Below are 17,780 nucleotides of genomic sequence, written 5' to 3' on the forward strand. Positions count from 1 at the left end.
AGATGTATGCTTCTAGCACTCACGCCTGGTGGCTGTTACATGGACACGGGACTTGTGGCGCTGTGTGTGTCTGGAACATGCACAATGTGGACTGTACACCAAGATAGGCCTCGTACACAGAGATCAATGTCCACGCTACTCATTTGATGGATGTGAAGATTTGTATTGCAGATGTGAAATGACATTACACACCCAATCGTCCCGCCACCCGATGAAGCACAACACACCCCCTCCACCCTCCTACCCCCCCCACACACACCAGTGTCCAATGGCGCTCAATGTCAGAGGGCTGACGCTATTGCAAGCCCCCTTTCCGGGTATCAGGGGCACCCCTGCCTGTGGAGCGGCGGGTCCTCCCAGATCTACGTTGGGGGCTGCCCTGGACGGAACTTGCAACGGATGATGTCTCTGCCTGCTCACGTCCATGCATGTCCCTGAGGGTTTGTGAGAGCTCAGTGAGCACACGGCGCACAGCGGCAAGTTCACCACATACGTCTTTGGACGTCGCATGCAGTTCCCCCCTCAGGCTCTCGGTGCTTCTCTGCATTTCTGCCCTCAGGCTCTCGGTACTTCTCTCCATTTCTGCCCTAAGTGTCTCAGTAGAGGTTTCAATGGCTGCCTTGGTACCCCCACATTCAGCAGCATGCTCCTTGAGGAGCGTGGCCAGTTGCTGCTGTTGCTCTACCATCTGCTCGAGTGACTGTTGCCTCTGCTGGGCCATGCCCATTTGCGGTGGTGTCACAGAGGGGCTGGACGCCTCATGTTGCCTTGCAACAGTCCTTGTGGGGGTTGGCCAGTCGTCGTCTTGTGGGTGCCCCTGCGTGGTTTCCTCATGGTGTACGGGATGGAACAAACAGGGGGATTGTGACAGGTCATGGCTGTGTCCTGCTTCGACAGCACCGTTTTCTGTGTCGGAGCATGCTGGCATGTATGCAGTGTCACCTGGGGTGCTGCTGCCACCAGAAGCAGTGCCTTCTGTGGCATCCATTGGGGGTACCTGTGGTGCTGATGTTGTGGACATGCTGGCTGCTGGGGTGCCTGTTGGAGTCCCCTCCAGTGTGCTGCCACTCGATTTGTGCAGCTGCCGTGTCTTGATCCGTGCAGCTGAGGTGGAGGGTCTTTGGCCGTTGGTCTTGGCCCTCTTTGCAGGTGTGCTGGTAGGGGTGTCCTGGAGCTCGTCGTTGGAATCGGACCCTGTGGTGGAGTAAAGGAGGGCGAGCGTTATTCATGGGTCTGTTGGTATTGGAATGGCAATTGCATCACATGCATTGGGGTGGTACCTGGGGGTGATTTGGGTCAGGGCCTTGGGGGTGGTCTCATTTCTGTGTGGATTGGGGATGCAGTTATTTTGCAGTCTGCAGTTAGGGTCTGCATGGTGCACATGTAGAGTGTGTTTGTGGGATTTTTAATAATTTATTTCTTTAATCTGCCTTTTAAGGGTCGCTGTCATGGCAATGTATGTGGTCGTTCTCCTGGACATGTGTTTCTGTTGCACTATGGGGACACGTGGTACTTCACATGGTTGGTGAATGTGGATTTGGCATAGTTTAATTTGGGCCACCTACCTGATTCTTCTGATGTCTGCACTCCTTTCTCCATCCCTCCGACTCCCTCTATGCTCTCCATTCCAATGGTGGAGGCACAGATTTCTTCCCACGGGGTCAACTTGATGGGTGATTCCGATCCTCCCCCGGTAGCTGTGGCAATGTTCCGGTTGGCAGAGAGTATGCTCCGGACGCGTATCCGTAGGTCGTCCCATCGCTTTCTGCATTGCTGTGGGTTGCGGGGTGCGGTCCCCACCGCACTTACCCGCTGTGCCACCAGGGCCCATATGGCCTTCTTGTTCGCAAGTGACGTCCTGGTCATTTGCGTGGAGAAGACGACGGCAGCATTCTCCTGGAGGGTCTCAGTGAGCACGGTGAGTTCCTCGTGGGAGAAGTGGACCTGCCGCTTGCGGTCGCACGCTTTTTTTGCAACTTTGCCCATATTTATTATTTTACCTGGGGTGGCTAACGGGTTGGGATGTGCCTCAGGGTCGGATTTTTAATGGTTGTGTTGGGATTCTCTATTTATAGGTGTGCGGCGTGCAGTTTCCCGTTCCGGCCCCATGTTTTTACTTCCGTTTCCGTATATTTACGGTGACCGTATTTTGCGCTGACCGCTCATTACGGTGTCCGCTTGGATGGGTGGCGGAATTGCACCTAGGGCGAAGTACGACGGCGGTAAGGGGCGTTTTGGGGTCATTTCCGCCATCGCGGACTTTGCACTTCTGCCATGGCGTGATGTTCGTGCCCGATGGGTCGGAATTGGCCGCACTTTCCTCCGTCGTGCCGTGGCGGAAACGCTATTTACGCTATGGCGGTCATGTCAGTCACTTTCCGCCAGGGTCGTAATGAGGGCCATAGTCTAGTATATAGGCCCTGTGGGGCTGCATAGTGCGAGTATTGTCTGTCCATCGGGTGACATGACCTCCATGCATCTATAAGCCCAAAATCCGCCAACAACGCACACAATGCTTTTGCGGTCGGGGCGGGTCTATCTACTTTAGTGTCTGATCTATCCAGGTTGGGGTTTAATACACAATTGAAGTCTCCTCCCCACAATACCGCCCCCCCTATGCTACCACTGAGTTTACCATACAGGGTCCTAAAGTACGCAGCTGTGTCCTGGTTCGTTGCACAAGTATTTACTATGCAGATCTCTCTGTTTTCCAAAATCCCCTTCACAACCACCATCCTGCCATCTGCCTCTGCCACAGAGCTCAGCAGCTGGAATGGGACATGTGGGGCCAGCCATGTGATTACCCCTCTTGCATAGGCAGAATATGCTGCCCCTACTTCTGTCTCTCTCCACTTCTTTCATATCACTTCCAGTTTATCTTGTGTTAGATGAGTTTCTTGTAACAAGGCTATGTCCACTTTCTGTTTACGCAGGTACATCATGACCTTGTTCCGTTTCAAATAACTATTGAGCCCCCTGACGTTCCAAGTGACTATCTTAAGGTCTCCCATGGTTCATCTCGTTTTCCGGGGGATGTAGGCTCACCCCATAACTCCTCCGCAACTACAACAATCCACTGCACACAACCCCTTCCCACCCTCTCCCCCCTTTCCCAACACCCCTTTTCCCAACTTCAAACCACTGCACACCCCTCTCACCCATCCCCCTCCCTCCCTTTCTGCGACCCCAACCCCAAGAAGTGCCCAGCTCCATCCCTGGATCTCAGGCCCCCCCCCCGCGTTTGGTTCTGTCCCAGAAAGCCCGGCCCAGAACCCAGCAGGGTGTCACCAACCTACCAGTGACCTAACTTACTAGATGTTATGGGGGTACGAGGTCATGCTCCGTGTAGCTCCCATATTATCGCAGTTTCTCATGCCACTATAGCTATAGCTCTCAACCCACTTCTCCACCTATGGTATACAATGCTATATTCAAGTCCCATTGTCATAAGCTGCGGCACCTAGAGCGCTACAGACACATGTTACTTATCTCCTCCGTCAGTTCCCTGGACATCCGATTCCTGGGGCAGCTCTGCACGTCCAACCATCCCATAGCATCCTACGAGGTGTCGAAAAACCAAGTTCTGCCCTTGTGGAATACCTTCAGTTTAGCTGGATAGAGCAGCATGTACCTATGGCCCGCTTCTCGCACTCTTCTTTTCACGGACCCAAAGTTCTTGCGACTGCGCTGTACTTGCAAGGTATAGTCCGGATATGCCGTTATGTTCGCTGCCCCTCTCTGTATCGTGCCACCTTTCCGAAAGTGTTCAAGGATTTTTCCCGGTCTCGGTAGTTTAAGATCTTGGCAATTACCTGCGTAGGAGGGTTCCCCAGCGGCGGCTTCCTCGTCAGGGCCCTGTGCGCCCTCTCAACCGCGAACCCCTGGGACAGGGCTCCCCCAGTTATCTCCTGCAATAACATTGACTCAATGTATTCCGTAGGGTTGGTTCCCTCAGCTCCTTCTGGCAATCCAATGATACGGATGTTGTTTCTTCGGGCGCGTCCCTCCGCCTCCTCCGCCCTGCTCTCCATGTTGCCCACTTGTTGTGTCAAGGCGTGCAGTTCAGATTTGTGGGACGCGCAGGCCGTGGTGTTCGGGGCCACCTCTTACGTTCCGCAAGCGTTCTCACATCCCGCCGGAGAAGATTTACATCCTCCTGCACCTCTCCGACTTTGAGCTCCAGTGCAGCTTTCAGTTCAGCCATTGCCAGGCCCAGGTTGGTCTCAAGGGCCACTTTCAGGTCTGCAATTGCCGCTAGTACCTCTTGATTGCCCATAACGACTGGACCTCCAAACGGAGTCTTGTCTTTCATCCTGGCCCCTTCCACAACTGGTGGTGTTTTAGCAAATTCATCCAGTGTGGGTTGCTTGCTTTTCAATCTGATGGGCTTGTTAGACATTTCGACATGTCAGGGTTAAGTGGGCCGGCCCTGGCGCGTGCTCTCCTCCTTTCAAGCGTGGCAAGTTGCACAGGGATGCCCCTCAGCAACTGCTCCTCTGTCCGGAATGGACTGTGGCCTCCCATGTAACCTGGCGGGTTAGTTCCTCCCTCACAGGGCTCTGGTTCCTGGTCGGCCTAGATTCCAGGGCTTTCGCCTAGCTCCGGTGTGGCTCTCTGGGCTCTGTGGGCTCCGATGGCCTCCCTTGTCGGTCCCCACTTTCAAGAGACGACCTGTGCTCTTTCATCTGCAGTTATCAGTCACAGCAATCTCGGGCTCGCTGTGCGCGCTCATACATGCCCACTCTCCGTGACTGCCTGTCACTGTATGTCTATCTGAACATGTCTGTGCCCCACGAGTGGTTGAATCACCATTTATAAAGCATTTCGTTTAGTTATGCCATGTATTGGCTAGCCTCCTCAGGATGATGTAATGGGGCTTGTTACATGTAGGATTGCAAGTGTGGGCTAATGTTTCTGTGTCTCTTATTGCGGCGCTGTATTAAATGTATTCCAGGCTATTTGGCGTGTTTCCAGCTCTCCATTGCCAGCTACTGTGCACGTAGCTCAGCTCTTGTCACCTTCTTAAGGGAGGCAGGCGCTCCCAGCAGTTTCACACGCAGCGTGATCTGCTCTATGCGCTCCACACAGGGCGTCTGCGCGCGCCTCTGTGTTCGCGTGTCTCCCCAAGCATTCAATCCGGACAATCAACATAATGCCGTCGCACGGGGCGGAGCGTTCGTGTTCCCCTCGGTGCGCACTAGGCAGGCCGTCCATCAGCACTTCCCCTCACTGGTTTCGGGCTCCTAGGCAGTCGCCCCGTGTATCACGGGACTCCATGCTGCGTCCCCTGCCGCCGGGTCGCCGACTGTATGCACTCAGCTTACAGTGCCAATCTCCTCCAGACCTCGGGTGCAGGTCCGCTCGCGCCCCTTTTCAGCCTGCCGCGTACAGCGTTCGCGCAACATCCATCAGGGTTCCGCACTTCGGATCAAACCCTTTGTCTTCCACGGGCCACCATCTTGGCTCGCTCGCCTCCGAGCTGCTGCTCTTTTTGCTCGGCTGGGTGCGGGTGAATCACTGTAGCAATCTGTTCAGTTTCCAGCTCCAGTCATACCCCGATTATTTATAGTTGTGCACACGCAATTCCAGTCGTCGTAGAAGATTTTGCATGGCTAGTTTAGCCGGATCAGTTCAGGATCAGTAGGAGTTCCCGGCAAACACGTCCTCTTACATGGCTTTGTAGCCACGCCCCCTTTCTTACTTTCCAAGGTTCGCGAAACTAACTGTCTTGAAAGGTCAAGGGCACTTCTCTCCTTGCAACCCTCTCTGGTCTCACTGTATTTCTCCTTGTATTAAATTGCCATCTTGGAACATCCGTTTCTTTGTGTGCTTTTCCTCACTCAGAGTGTGCTTTCGTGCTCCACCTTTTATCCGTTTGGGGAAGTGTGATGTAAGTCAGGGGTGTGTGTAATGATCAGTAATTGCCTGACCAATGTATTGGGACATGTCAAGTATGCAGCTCTGGTGTTAGTACGTTGTCGCTCACAGTAAACTGCCCGTGAGAACATGTTTGTGTCAGGGAAAAAGGGTGGGACATGGGGGCGCGGGGGTATTGAGTTCCTATGTATGGATGGGGAAAAGGTGTTGGAGGGAAGGAGAGGGAAGGGGATACCGCGTCTCATCGTCCGGTGTCCCACTTCCACTCCTGGAAGACCCCTCATCCAGGTGATCCCCCCCCCGCACTGGTCCACCCCCAGGAAGTGGATCCAAAAGCGATGGCCGAGTCCAGGGCACTTGGATGACAGATCCCCGGTGACTAGCTGGTGAGACACCTTCAGGTTTCTCACAGCGCCTGCACAAAATGAATCATACTTTTTTGATGCACAACTGCTCTGGGTACCTCTTTTCATGTATAGTGGACGTATCCCCTCATACAAGTGTTTTGGAAAGAGGTTTTGGCCCAGATAAAGGAGGCCTGTAGAATAGATTTAGTATTGGACCCACAGGTGGTGCTATTGGGCAACAAGGACTTGCACGGACATCATGAACTGGGTGGTAAAAAATCTAAACTGATAACCCACTTTTTGGTGGCTGCACGATTGGTTGTGGAAAAGAATTGGAAGTCTGCAGTGTTCCCAGACATGAAGGAATTGTGGGCAATGGCATGGTTAGCGGCCGCTATGAGCAAGTTTGATGCAGCACTTACTGGAGGGATGGCACAATTCCTGGTTAATTGGGGAACATTGATTTCATTTGTGAATAATAATGATAACCCCGGTATTCATTATAGACCCCATGAGAGGGCTTCCTTTTCGCTATTGTGAGATTTAATGTTCACATGTATACCCTGGTCTTGTACACTTGATATGAATTTTCCTAAATACATGAGTGACATAAGACTCTTGGGGTCCTCACTCTCTCTCTAGCTGTATGTACTAGAACCAGCATTTAGCAGTGTAATTTAGACGGTGTGAGGAATTTGCTCTCGCTCCAATACTAAGGGAGGGGTAACCATTCTCCTACAGACAGATACAGGTGTAGACTCTTCCACAATTGAGTCTGGTCCCCCGTAACAAATAAACGAGTAGAAGTACCCAACAGAATAACTACTCTATTGACCTCCACACTGTAGTTCATATTATATATTTTGGATTACATATTTCCTGTTTTATATTTTGCATTTTCTGTTAATTATGTTTGTTTTATTTCCAGAATTGTATATTTTGTGCTGCGTGCGTTTTATTTTTTGAGGATTCAGAACTGATTGTAACACATAACACTGCTCTTTGAATCAAATGCATATATTGCCGTACTGGATTCCTGTTACAGAGAATGTATGCAACTGTATACAATGATGACGATAGTATTTGGCTTCCTGTTTATGCTTAACAAGTTTACAATGAGAAAAAACGAAAAACAAAACAAATGTATAGTTTCCCCTTTTAAATAAAATGTTCAGTATGAGGGCTAATTTGGTGTTTAATTTTTTTTTTTAATTGCTTCTTTTTTGCCTCTTCCCTTTTTACTATGATGTATTTTTAATGGGATGTGCAGTGGTTATGATTATTCCAAAGATTTCCTAACACCACTTTCAGGGTTTAGGCTTGCAAACTTAGAAGACACATCTAAATCATACCATTCATACTATACTTAAAACAGGACCACCTGTTGCATGCTTACCTTATCAAGGACCACATCACTAATAGGTGGCAGTCCTACAGGTTTCTGTACACAGGCAGGCATGAACTGGAAACCGAGTAGGAAGTCTCTGTCGTATTGCTTCTTCTCGTTATGGTGATGGGGCTTGAGTTTCTCTTGACTAGTAGTCGTTTTTTGAAGTTCAGGGGAAGCACACTGCGGCAGATTGTTGGGGATTTCACCTTTATGAAAATGAATTAAACATTTTTAAAAATCTGGTAATTCCATCATGTTTAACAAACTGCATAAGGCACCAATGGAGAAACTAGGTCTTGGAGTACCTGACCTTAGTTCCAGTCACTTGGGAAAAGTATGACATGCTCATTCTACAGACTGTAGGGGGGAAGATATGCTACAAAAATGAACACCCATTATTTGTCTGACTTACTGTAGTAGAAAAAAGTGTTGTTACACGCTAAAAAGCAGTCAAATTATACCAGCAAAAGTTGCATCAGTTTTCATTGGTTATTCTTGGTGTCTCCTTCAAAAAGAAGTGTGCGAGAGAAGGTGCAAGGGCAGAATAAGGAAGGCAATCATTTCCCTTACTAACAGCGGATTGTCTCATTCTGCCTGCTCTGTACAAGTCAGCTATTCTGCATCCATTCCAGCTGCCTGCCCCACAGGACTCCACCAATCTGAGTGAGTAGGTAGGGTTGTTGGGTTTGGAAAGGCTGCAGATGTCCCTGTCGCCTGCAGTTCACCATCTTTCACTTTTAGCAGGGCAGAGAATAGAGGAAATTGAGTCAATGGGGGATGGGTCTGAGTGAGGCGGAAACATTTCTTTCATTAGTAGGCATGTGCGTTGGGGTCTGGGTCTGTGGCCAGTAGTGGATAGAATAGGTTGGTAGTTCAGGACTGGAAAGTAAAGGTCAGATCACCCAAAAAGGTGTGATCATCATGTTCTAAGCTTAAGAAAAACCACTGCATGGCCTCCAAAACAATGCACCGGGAGTGCCACGTGAGTGCCTGTTCGCCTGCCAGGACCGCTGCAGGAACGAGACCTCATCTAAGCAAATAATAATTGTCCTATTTCAATTCATCTCGATTGACCACGCCTCTTTTTTACCAGCCAATCAGATTTAACCAGGAGGCCGCGTGCCACCGGCAGTGCCACATGAGTGCCTGTTCGGCGTGTTCGCGGGCGAGCAGGCGAAAGTTATTGTCATCGAATATGGGGCTACTGAGTTTGGTCGACTCCAGAGTTACTTTCCAAGGTGATTATAGTGTGTTATAAATATGAGGGTGGGCCAGAGACCGAGGAGGGAAGTATCGGAGGGGGCACAGATGTATGATGATATACTATCCACGCCTCTTGTCTTTACTCCTGTGAAAAACACCATGAGAATGGCGCTTGCTCTCCCCCTTTCTCCCTCCCCGCAGTCCCGGACCAATTTAGCTATCTTGGCACAGAACGATGGCAACCGGTCTCTTTTATTGATTGAGTCGGGCACCCCACGGGAGGGATTAGTGGGGGAGGAGACGGAAGCCCTTCCGAGGCAGACCCTGTGTGGGGTGGAGGAAAGGGTGCCAAAGGCTTCATCTCCTGATACCCCTTTGGTGTTTCTGTCGGGAGAGATTTCTCTCTTTGCTTTATACCAACACTCTAGGGGTGAGGGGAAGGAGTGGGATGAATCCTTAACCTCGGGACAGTGGCCAGGAGGGGGGGGCCTCGGGGTGGGCAGGGAGACACCACAGATAGACTCGGCCAGCCCAAGTCAGTTAAAAACGCATACCGCTTTATTGCGAGACATTGTCTCAGTTCTGACAAAATTGTTTGCTGTTGGAGTTCCCACCTAAGGCTGCGATAGTGAATGTAAGGCGGTGAATGCAGACAACTTGCAATTGATGATTGAAGAACGGGGAGGCAACCCCAACGCAAAGCCTAATGCTACAGATTTCTGGGAATCTGCGATTGCAGCATTGGATGGTGGTGAGAGTATTGTGAACTCTTCTCCTATGCTCAGAATTGGGTAGAGGACATCAACCTCCCCAGTAAACGGTAATAAAAAGGTAAACGTTCAAAACTGTCCCGAAGAAGGGAACAAATAAGCTAGCGAGAAATACTTGGAGGAACTTTATAAAAGAAGATATTATACAGTGTGACACAAGTCTGGGCTTAGATGTTTCTATGGAAGAGGACACAGGCTGTAACCATGATACAGGGCCAGCGAGCTGAAACAAAAACTTGGAAATGGGAGGATTTATCACTTATTCTCTAAGCCTGCTGAGAAGGGAAAGGGAAGGAGATGTCCTCCCCCCCGCACGCAGTGATGAATCAATAGAAATAATTGATGTTGACCCTGCGAATAAGACAAAAGAGGGAAGTCCGGACCCTAGAGAGCACCCCCGCAAATCAGCAGAGGGGGAAAGGGGAAAGAACATGTGTCCTCTTCCGCACAGCAATGAATTAGCTAAAATAAACAAGAATATAAATCTTATAGAGATGACAAAAGACCGCAGCCCTGCCCCAGAGGTGGGTCGACTCCCTGATAGAACTGTGAAACCCCACATGGCTCTGGAATTTCCTGCAATCCCCAATGAGATGATTATCCCTAGACAAGTTTGGACTCCGGGACAAAGTTATATTGAATACCATCACAAGATTCGGGGGGAGGAGTGAGCCAGTAGTCTCTGAGATGGTGGGGGACAGGACCTCCTCCCCGATGACGAGAAATGATATGCCGGTGAATGGGACAAAAGAGCAAGTTTCACCGAGGGGGTTGGGGGGAGCGAGCCGAGTGGCTACTTAGCAACCGTCGATTGGAATCTCTGATTAAAGCAACAGTGGAACAAACACTGAGTACACATCTAACTCTATCCAAGTCCTCAGGGGTTATGGAAACTTTCTCACAAGATATAATAAGGGAGTGGAGAAAGGGAGACCAGTGGAACGTGCCCACAGGTACATTACACTGTATTAATGCAGGTGCCTCTCAGGAAACCAAGACAGATGGAATAAATGTAGATGAAGATGTAGATGAAGCACCACGCCCAAAAATCCTTGAAGATAAAACGTAGACACATTCAGCCACAAACTCCCAATCGAAAGAACAAGAGGGGGTGATTGCCACAGAAGGGTTGGTGAAAGGGCCTAAATCTGTATTTGAAAGTGAGTTAAACAGGGTGCAATGGAGGACATCCTGTTATCCGGGGGCCCAGAGTCATTAAATAGATGGAGGGTCCTCTCATTACTGAATGAAATCCCTAACTTAAAAACTTTGTCTAGCACAGACATTAAATTATTAGACTTCATAAACCCGGAAAGATTTTATCATGTCAGACTCGTGTTGTACTCACGTACAATCTTTGACGCAATAATCAGGGAGCAAATCCAATTTAATAATGACATACTGCCATTTAGTACAGGTTTTCCTAATCTGCAATACTGCTCCCAGGCGAGTGGTAGTACGCAAGCCCATCTAGAAGGGGTGGATAATGGAACAAGTGAAATGAACCAAGCTCGCAACCTGGAGGACCCCAACTGGAGATGGTTGGCATTATCATTATGAAACTTAGTATCTCAACTAAAAAAACTTAAAGACCGGTCTTTAGCCAAAATAAGCAAGTTTCCCTACTTTCTTGGAATTCGAGAGGGCACACCCATTTAACTAGCCCTAAAGAATTGTGCGACAGAAATTAAAATTTTCTGTATTCAAGAAACCTGGATGACTAATTCTTTTATTTATTATTTTTTTATTGACATAGCTGATATAAATCAACTTTACAATATCATTAAAAGAAAAACATGATAAAATACAATTATTAAATTAATTGAACAATTAAAAGTTGGGAGAAAATTAAGAAAAATTACTTTGAAAAAACACGCTGCACTTTCGTACACAAAAACAAATCACAATTAACCAAAACATCTTGTAACAGAACCCAAAATCAACAAGACTGATTTTCAGATCAACTTATAATTACTATTAGTGAAGTCTTATCGGTTCTTAGACAGACATCTGCATCTTGGCCCAATGGCACTCACATCCACTGCACTGTTCTTCATTCTTATGTTTGGGTTAGAATAATCTCACTAACAGTGCTCTCATTAATCTCCTGACGTTTCAGACCACGAAAAAACACAATTGCCCTTAGTCTGGTCTGCATGTAAATTCCAGAATGTATTAACTTTCATAGATTTTCAGGAGTAAGAAGCCTAAAAAGCTCCATCAGATATTTGAAATGTGTAAGCCGCTGATAAATCAGAGCATCACACTCGGGCGATGGATTAACGTTTCATCGTGATCTTGTCTCTCACAGAAGCGACAGTAGTTGGCTGTGCTCTTAATAATATATAATTGCGCCACAATCTGTCTTGTGGGCCACAAGTTCAACCTCAAGTGAATGAAGTCATTTCTGTGCAGTGGCGATGGAGATTTCAGCAGATAGGGCTCATGTACACTATATTTTTTTATGGCAAACAATTCAGGGTCAAAGTCTCGATCATGACAACATAGTACTCTAGTGTCAATCTAGTCTCTCTGAAAGAGTTTTGTCTTGACTTGATTAGGATTTTGAACAAGAGTGACTAGAGAAACATCTGCAGGTGCAAGGGTGTGGGTGACTTACGCCACTTCGAGATAAATGTGTCAGTCAAAGAAAGGACAGATTCTGATAATATACCCAACACAGAACAAGTTTGAAAGGCTATCAGACATTTCCTGAAGAGAGCAACCAACTGCCACATGTACGGAGCAAACAAGGAAATCAAACCTAATTCATTACGTATCAGTGCTACTGGTGTTGAGGGTGGAAGCTGCAGAATTCTTCGCCAGTATTTTCCTTCAAGCCTTGACCAAAACTCTTTTGATAAGGTCGGTTTTGACTCAGATGCATAAAGGAGAATAGGTGTAGCCTTTTGCCGATAATAAGTCAGTGCTGGAACGATCGTAAATTTGCCAAACTTGACTTGGATAAGTGCCGCCTGATGATTAGAGGTAATGGTTTTGTCTTGCAATAGCTGTTGGTAAGCACGAGTACCTCTTTGACTTGTGATTAAAGTGCCTAAATAGGTGTAATATTTCACAATTGCAAGCTGAATTCCACCCAGAAACCATTTGGGGGTTCTCTTGATGGATTTCTTGGCTGGAAGAAACTGCATGATCTTCGTCTTCTCCAAGTTTATAGTGAGAAGATTCTCTTCAGTGTAAGTAGCCAATGCATTCAAAGCTGTTTGCAGACCTTTCAGTGTTTTAGAAATAAGTACGAGGTCATCCGCGTACAGCAAAAACAAAACCGCCCTCATGGCCAATTTGGGAGGGTCAGTGAGAAGATGTAAAAAAGGTCTACCAATGTATGAAATATAGAAGTTAAAGAGAGCCGAGGCCAAGGTGTAACCTTGTCTCAGCCCTGTAAACGTCCCTATAGGTTCAGATAATTTGCCGTCAGATGTTAATCTCACACAAATGGTGTTCTGTGTGTGAAGGGGTATAATAAGCGCCACAATTTATGAGGGACACCCATGCTGATGCAGGTTTCGGAACAAGAGCTCCCTCGAAACTGAGTCGCAGGCAGCTCTTAGATCAACAAAAGGTGACATACAAAGGTTGGTTCAGGGTGCGATGATGTTCAATAAGTGAAGTGAGTGTTAATAAGTTCACACCAGTTCCCATACCTGGAATAAATCCAGTTTGAAAGGAGTGCCTCTTTTGCTGATCAGCTGACCATTTGTTAAAGTCGCGCAAAATGAATTTAGAGAAGAGGTTACCAGGCGCATCCAAAAGCACAATTGGTCTATAATTGCCATGATGCGAGTGTTAGGGATAATTCTCTCTTTAGGCTGAATTTCCTAACCTAGTCAGTCCCCCAGCAGCTTTGCTGGATTTCTGGAGTTTGTTTTTTTTCTCCTGCCAAGAGTGAGACTCTTTTTCTTCCACTCTTGGACATGATTTATGGTGTTCCTTTGACTGTTAATGTGTTTTATGGGCTATGGGGTCCTTTACTCCATAGGGTCTCATGTGTTTTTACTATGTGTGTTACACAGCAGCCTCCGTGCAGTGAAACAGGGGTACCATAGTGACACCCCACCATAGACTCCATACCCTGGGACTGACTACTGTCTCCCAGGGCATGTAAAGTCACCATTGGCTTTACTAGTCACAAATTATTAACAGAAACCGGTACAAACCATCATATTGTGGACGTACTGGTCGGGGCAATTCAATTGCCCCGGGGTCTGTTAGTCGAGGGGGCACGTCTCCGTCCCCCCTGATCAAGTTTTGGCTGGTGGCAGTGGATACTACTTTTTATATTCAACCACGAATATTTCCCCATTCGAACATACCGCCGGTTTATTTAATTAATATTAATTCGCCGGTTGCTATTTTTTGCCAGGACTCAATTCTAAAATGGCGTTTGTGTTCTCTTCTGTGACTCCAACCCAAGTCGAGCCCTTTGTTCCACTTTTTGGCGGGCTTCTCCACAGAAGCCTCCAAAAGTGGTGCCACTCTGTCTGGGTACCACAGGGGGTGTGGGAGGGGGTTTAGGCACCCTGGACTGAGTTACCTTGGTAACTCAAGTCGCACTCTTGTGTGATTGGCCCAAGTGGTGAGCCGGCCGGCTCACCACTTAGCATGTTTGATTGACAGCTAGGCTGAGTGAATGGGGGTATGCTGCATAAAAGCAGGGCTTTGGGGACTGGAACTTCAGAAGTCGCCACAGGACCTGAGAATCCGACGAGGGAGAAGCTGACCCGACCTACCATGACGACACCACCGGTGCAGCCCTGCGGAACCGACTCACCACTTCCCGACGACAGAGAAGATCCCCCGGCTGGAGAGGCTTCTTCCCCCGACTGGTGGGCACAACCAGTTTACCTTGTTCTCTTTGCACCCCACACCGGTTTCTGGTCGAATTGCCTGTGCCAAGCACCCCGGCAGTCAGATAGCCACTTACCACTGGACCGCGAATCAACGGACCGCTCCTTTTACCTGAGAAACTCCGCGGCTGGTTTCTTCCCTGGCAGTGGACAAAGCATCGACTTGCATCCGCTGCCAGCAACAACTGCCCCCGCTGGAGTATTCTCACCACTTTAAGGTACCGTGTCCGCCAGGCCTCCCTTTCTAAAGATTGCTACAAGGTAATAATAACCCCTTAACCTTCTGGACTGGGCTGGCCGCCTTGACCCTCTAACTGGTCCCTTTCTTTGGGCCAACTCCTTTTTGAACCGTTACAAGACTTTTGTCTACTGCAACCGTGGGACATTGGACACATTTTGTTTTGATCCTCTTAGAGCGGATCCGACCTACTGACTCTACATTCACGGTGTTACTTTGCTTTCCTCTCTTGTTGTGTTCGTGAAAAAGTGTTGGGATCTGTTTCAATTTATTCTCTGCTTTTCTCTCCCTTTAAAAACGAAGTGCCATCTACGTTAAGCGCTCACCGCTGTCTGAAAATAAGTGGGGCTTTACTTAAGACTTGTCTAATATTCTTTTAAGGGAGTGTATATCTTTTAGTGACTGTGTTTTTGGATTGCTTACTATTAGTGCCTGTGTGTTTTTCTAGATGTGGTTTTAAATAAATAATTATATCTCTTTTACACCAAGCCCTGGTCAGTGTTTACTTGTTCTATTGTGTTCTCTTGACCTATTGTGAATACTCTGTATACTGCCTAACTCTTCTTGAGGGAAGTCTGACTGCTCAGCCACAGCTACCAAGTGAATCTGTGTGGTACAGACTACTACCAAGTGGGTTTACTGCCAAACACGTGTAGTCCTAAATCTTTTGCAGTGGTCCCAGAGGGAACTGCATAGGTTTCTGCCTAACAGCGAGCAATCACCCTTTTTGAAGATGGGGACGATCACTGAGGTGCGCCATGACAGAGGTATTGTGTTGGTTCTTATAATTTGATTAAATACACTAAACATGATTTTGGACCAGAGCGAGGATTCTGTTTAAACATCAAATTACACAGCCCATCGGGACCCGGAGCCCGTGAGTTGTTAAGTTTATAAATAAAAAACAAAATGTCTTCCACGGAAATCAATAAACCCTCAAATTTTGGCACCTCAGAGATCTGTCCATCTTGATGGAATGGTGATCTCATATAATGATTAGTAAAAAAAAACAACACCCACTCTTTCTCATTCACCCCATTTAGCTGTACCAGCTTTTACTCTAGATGGGTTTGACGTGTGCAGTGAACCAGCTAAGAAGCCTCACATAGGACGCCCCAAAGGTGGGCTCCTTATTGCTATGAAAAATGGACCAGATATGAGAATAATAAAACGCATCCACATATCACTTGATGCCTTGGCTATAATATTGGCGCTAAAGACAGGTGGCGTTGCTATTAATATTCTCATCATTAATATATTATATTTATTGGACTCCAGACCAGAATCTGCAAGCCATTATAGATGCAATCAATTAAGTAATTATAGATGCGATGATTGCTCTTACTGGTTTGCAGATTGTCATACTGGGGGATCTCAACTCGGAAATCCAATATGAATCTCAAAAGGTAAGGGACATGGGTCTCCTTTCGGTAACCACAGAGGGTGCAAAGAATAGCATTATAGGAGGTCTGCCGTGGAATAGGCAAATGAAATTACAGAGTCACCTCTGGAGTACATTCTTCTCCAATTGGGGCCTACAGTCAGCATTTAGACTATTAGCAGACTATATTGATCATATTACGTGGACAGATGCGGTGTACTCATCATCGATTGATTACATATTCATGTCTCTCCTTCTACGGGAAGGGACTTCCCACTTTATTATAAAAAACAACATCAAGTGATCATCGAATACTTGAACTAGACTGGATTTTTTAAATTGACCATATTTCTAATTTGGAATACACTTTAAATTTAACTATGAATCATTCAAAATCCAGAATAGTAAGGCATAATAGTAATGTCACAAAACTAAATGCTAAGTTCATAGAGGACTACGCTGTGACTACTATTGACAAAAAGAGAAAACTTTTCACGCATGATAATTTACCCCCGTTTATAGAAAAATTTATCAGGGACTCAGTTAAGAATCCTAACACGCCCAGAAAAGCTAAGCATAAACACCATTATGACAACTTAGACAAAATAAAAATAGGTGTAACAGAGAGGTACGGCAAGTGTGGAACTCAGGCTTTGCATTGGAGGATAAAAAGGAGGAGGTGAGAAGAATTAAACAGAAGTCAAAAAATTGAAGCCTCCCTGCTATAGAAGGATAGTGAATCCATGTTGGTAGCGTTAAAAGATGGATCGTCCAGACAATTCTGGCTCCTAGTTAATAGCATGGAGACGACACAAATGGATGTCTAGTTAACACCAATTTTGGAGGAAGCCTGGGTAGGTCATTTTGGCAATGTAAATTCAGGAGTAAATAGCAACCCTGATTGGATCCCTATAAAACAACCTCCTTGGAATCTAGCCTTTTCTGTTCAGGACATTCAGCTCCAAATCCAGAAATCAAGTTCATCAAGGGCAGCAGGGCCTAACCGCCTCTCTAATGCTCTTCTTAAGGGGAATCCAGAACTCTGGGCAAAGGCTTTATCGATTCTATTTGACAATATCATTCTGACTAAAAATATTGTGGTCTCTTGGCATTACTCGTATGTAATCCCCATATTTAAGCAGGGGAATAGAAAAGATCCTCATAGCTATCCACCATTGCTATAGAGGTCGCGGACTCAAAAATCTTCGCTGGACTGGTCTTGGAGAAATTAGAGGAGTGGTCGTCCAATAATGTAATTTTCCAATACAGCAGTATGGTTTCCGCAAAGAAGTCGGTACAGAAGCGGGAGACCTATTGGTCTCTCTCCTAATGGAGAAGGCATGGAAGGTAGGGGCCACTCCAATTTATATTGCGGCCATGGACCGGTCTATGGCCTTCGACCTAGTCGACAGGGCTCGACTGTGGTCGAAATTGAACAAACTGGGGATTACCGGGGAAATATTGTCCATTGTCATCCATCTCCACGAAGATTTGCATAGGTTCGCCTGGACACACATGGTCAACTATCTTGCCCAATACCCATTTTTAACAGGCTAAAACAGAGTTGCATCTTCGCACCTACCCTTTCCGAACCATTATGTTTCAGATGCAGGGGTATGTTTGGACTAAGCCTCTTTTGTACCTCCTAAAGTCAAAGGAACCAAATTGGCGTGGTGTGCATATGCTGACGATTTCTTACTTATCGA

The 17,780-nt window shown here is 47.1% G+C and overlaps 1 protein-coding gene across 12 annotated transcripts in view; it reads right to left on the bottom strand.

Annotated features, from left to right (window-relative positions):
• EIF4G3 (eukaryotic translation initiation factor 4 gamma 3) overlaps positions 1 to 17,780 on the bottom strand; it is a 4,880,525-nt gene that overhangs the window by 2,335,549 nt on the left and 2,527,196 nt on the right. For all 12 annotated transcript variants that reach the window (XM_069610350.1, XM_069610349.1, XM_069610345.1 and 9 more), the window contains one exon: positions 7,621 to 7,820. In XM_069610350.1, the coding sequence (XP_069466451.1) occupies positions 7,621 to 7,820 (200 nt within the window). The remainder of the gene's footprint in view (positions 1 to 7,620; positions 7,821 to 17,780) is intronic.

This window comes from Ambystoma mexicanum, chromosome 8, assembly GCF_040938575.1.
Source record: "Ambystoma mexicanum isolate Mex_15411 chromosome 8, UKY_AmexF1_1, whole genome shotgun sequence".
Lineage (NCBI taxonomy): Eukaryota > Metazoa > Chordata > Amphibia > Caudata > Ambystomatidae > Ambystoma > Ambystoma mexicanum.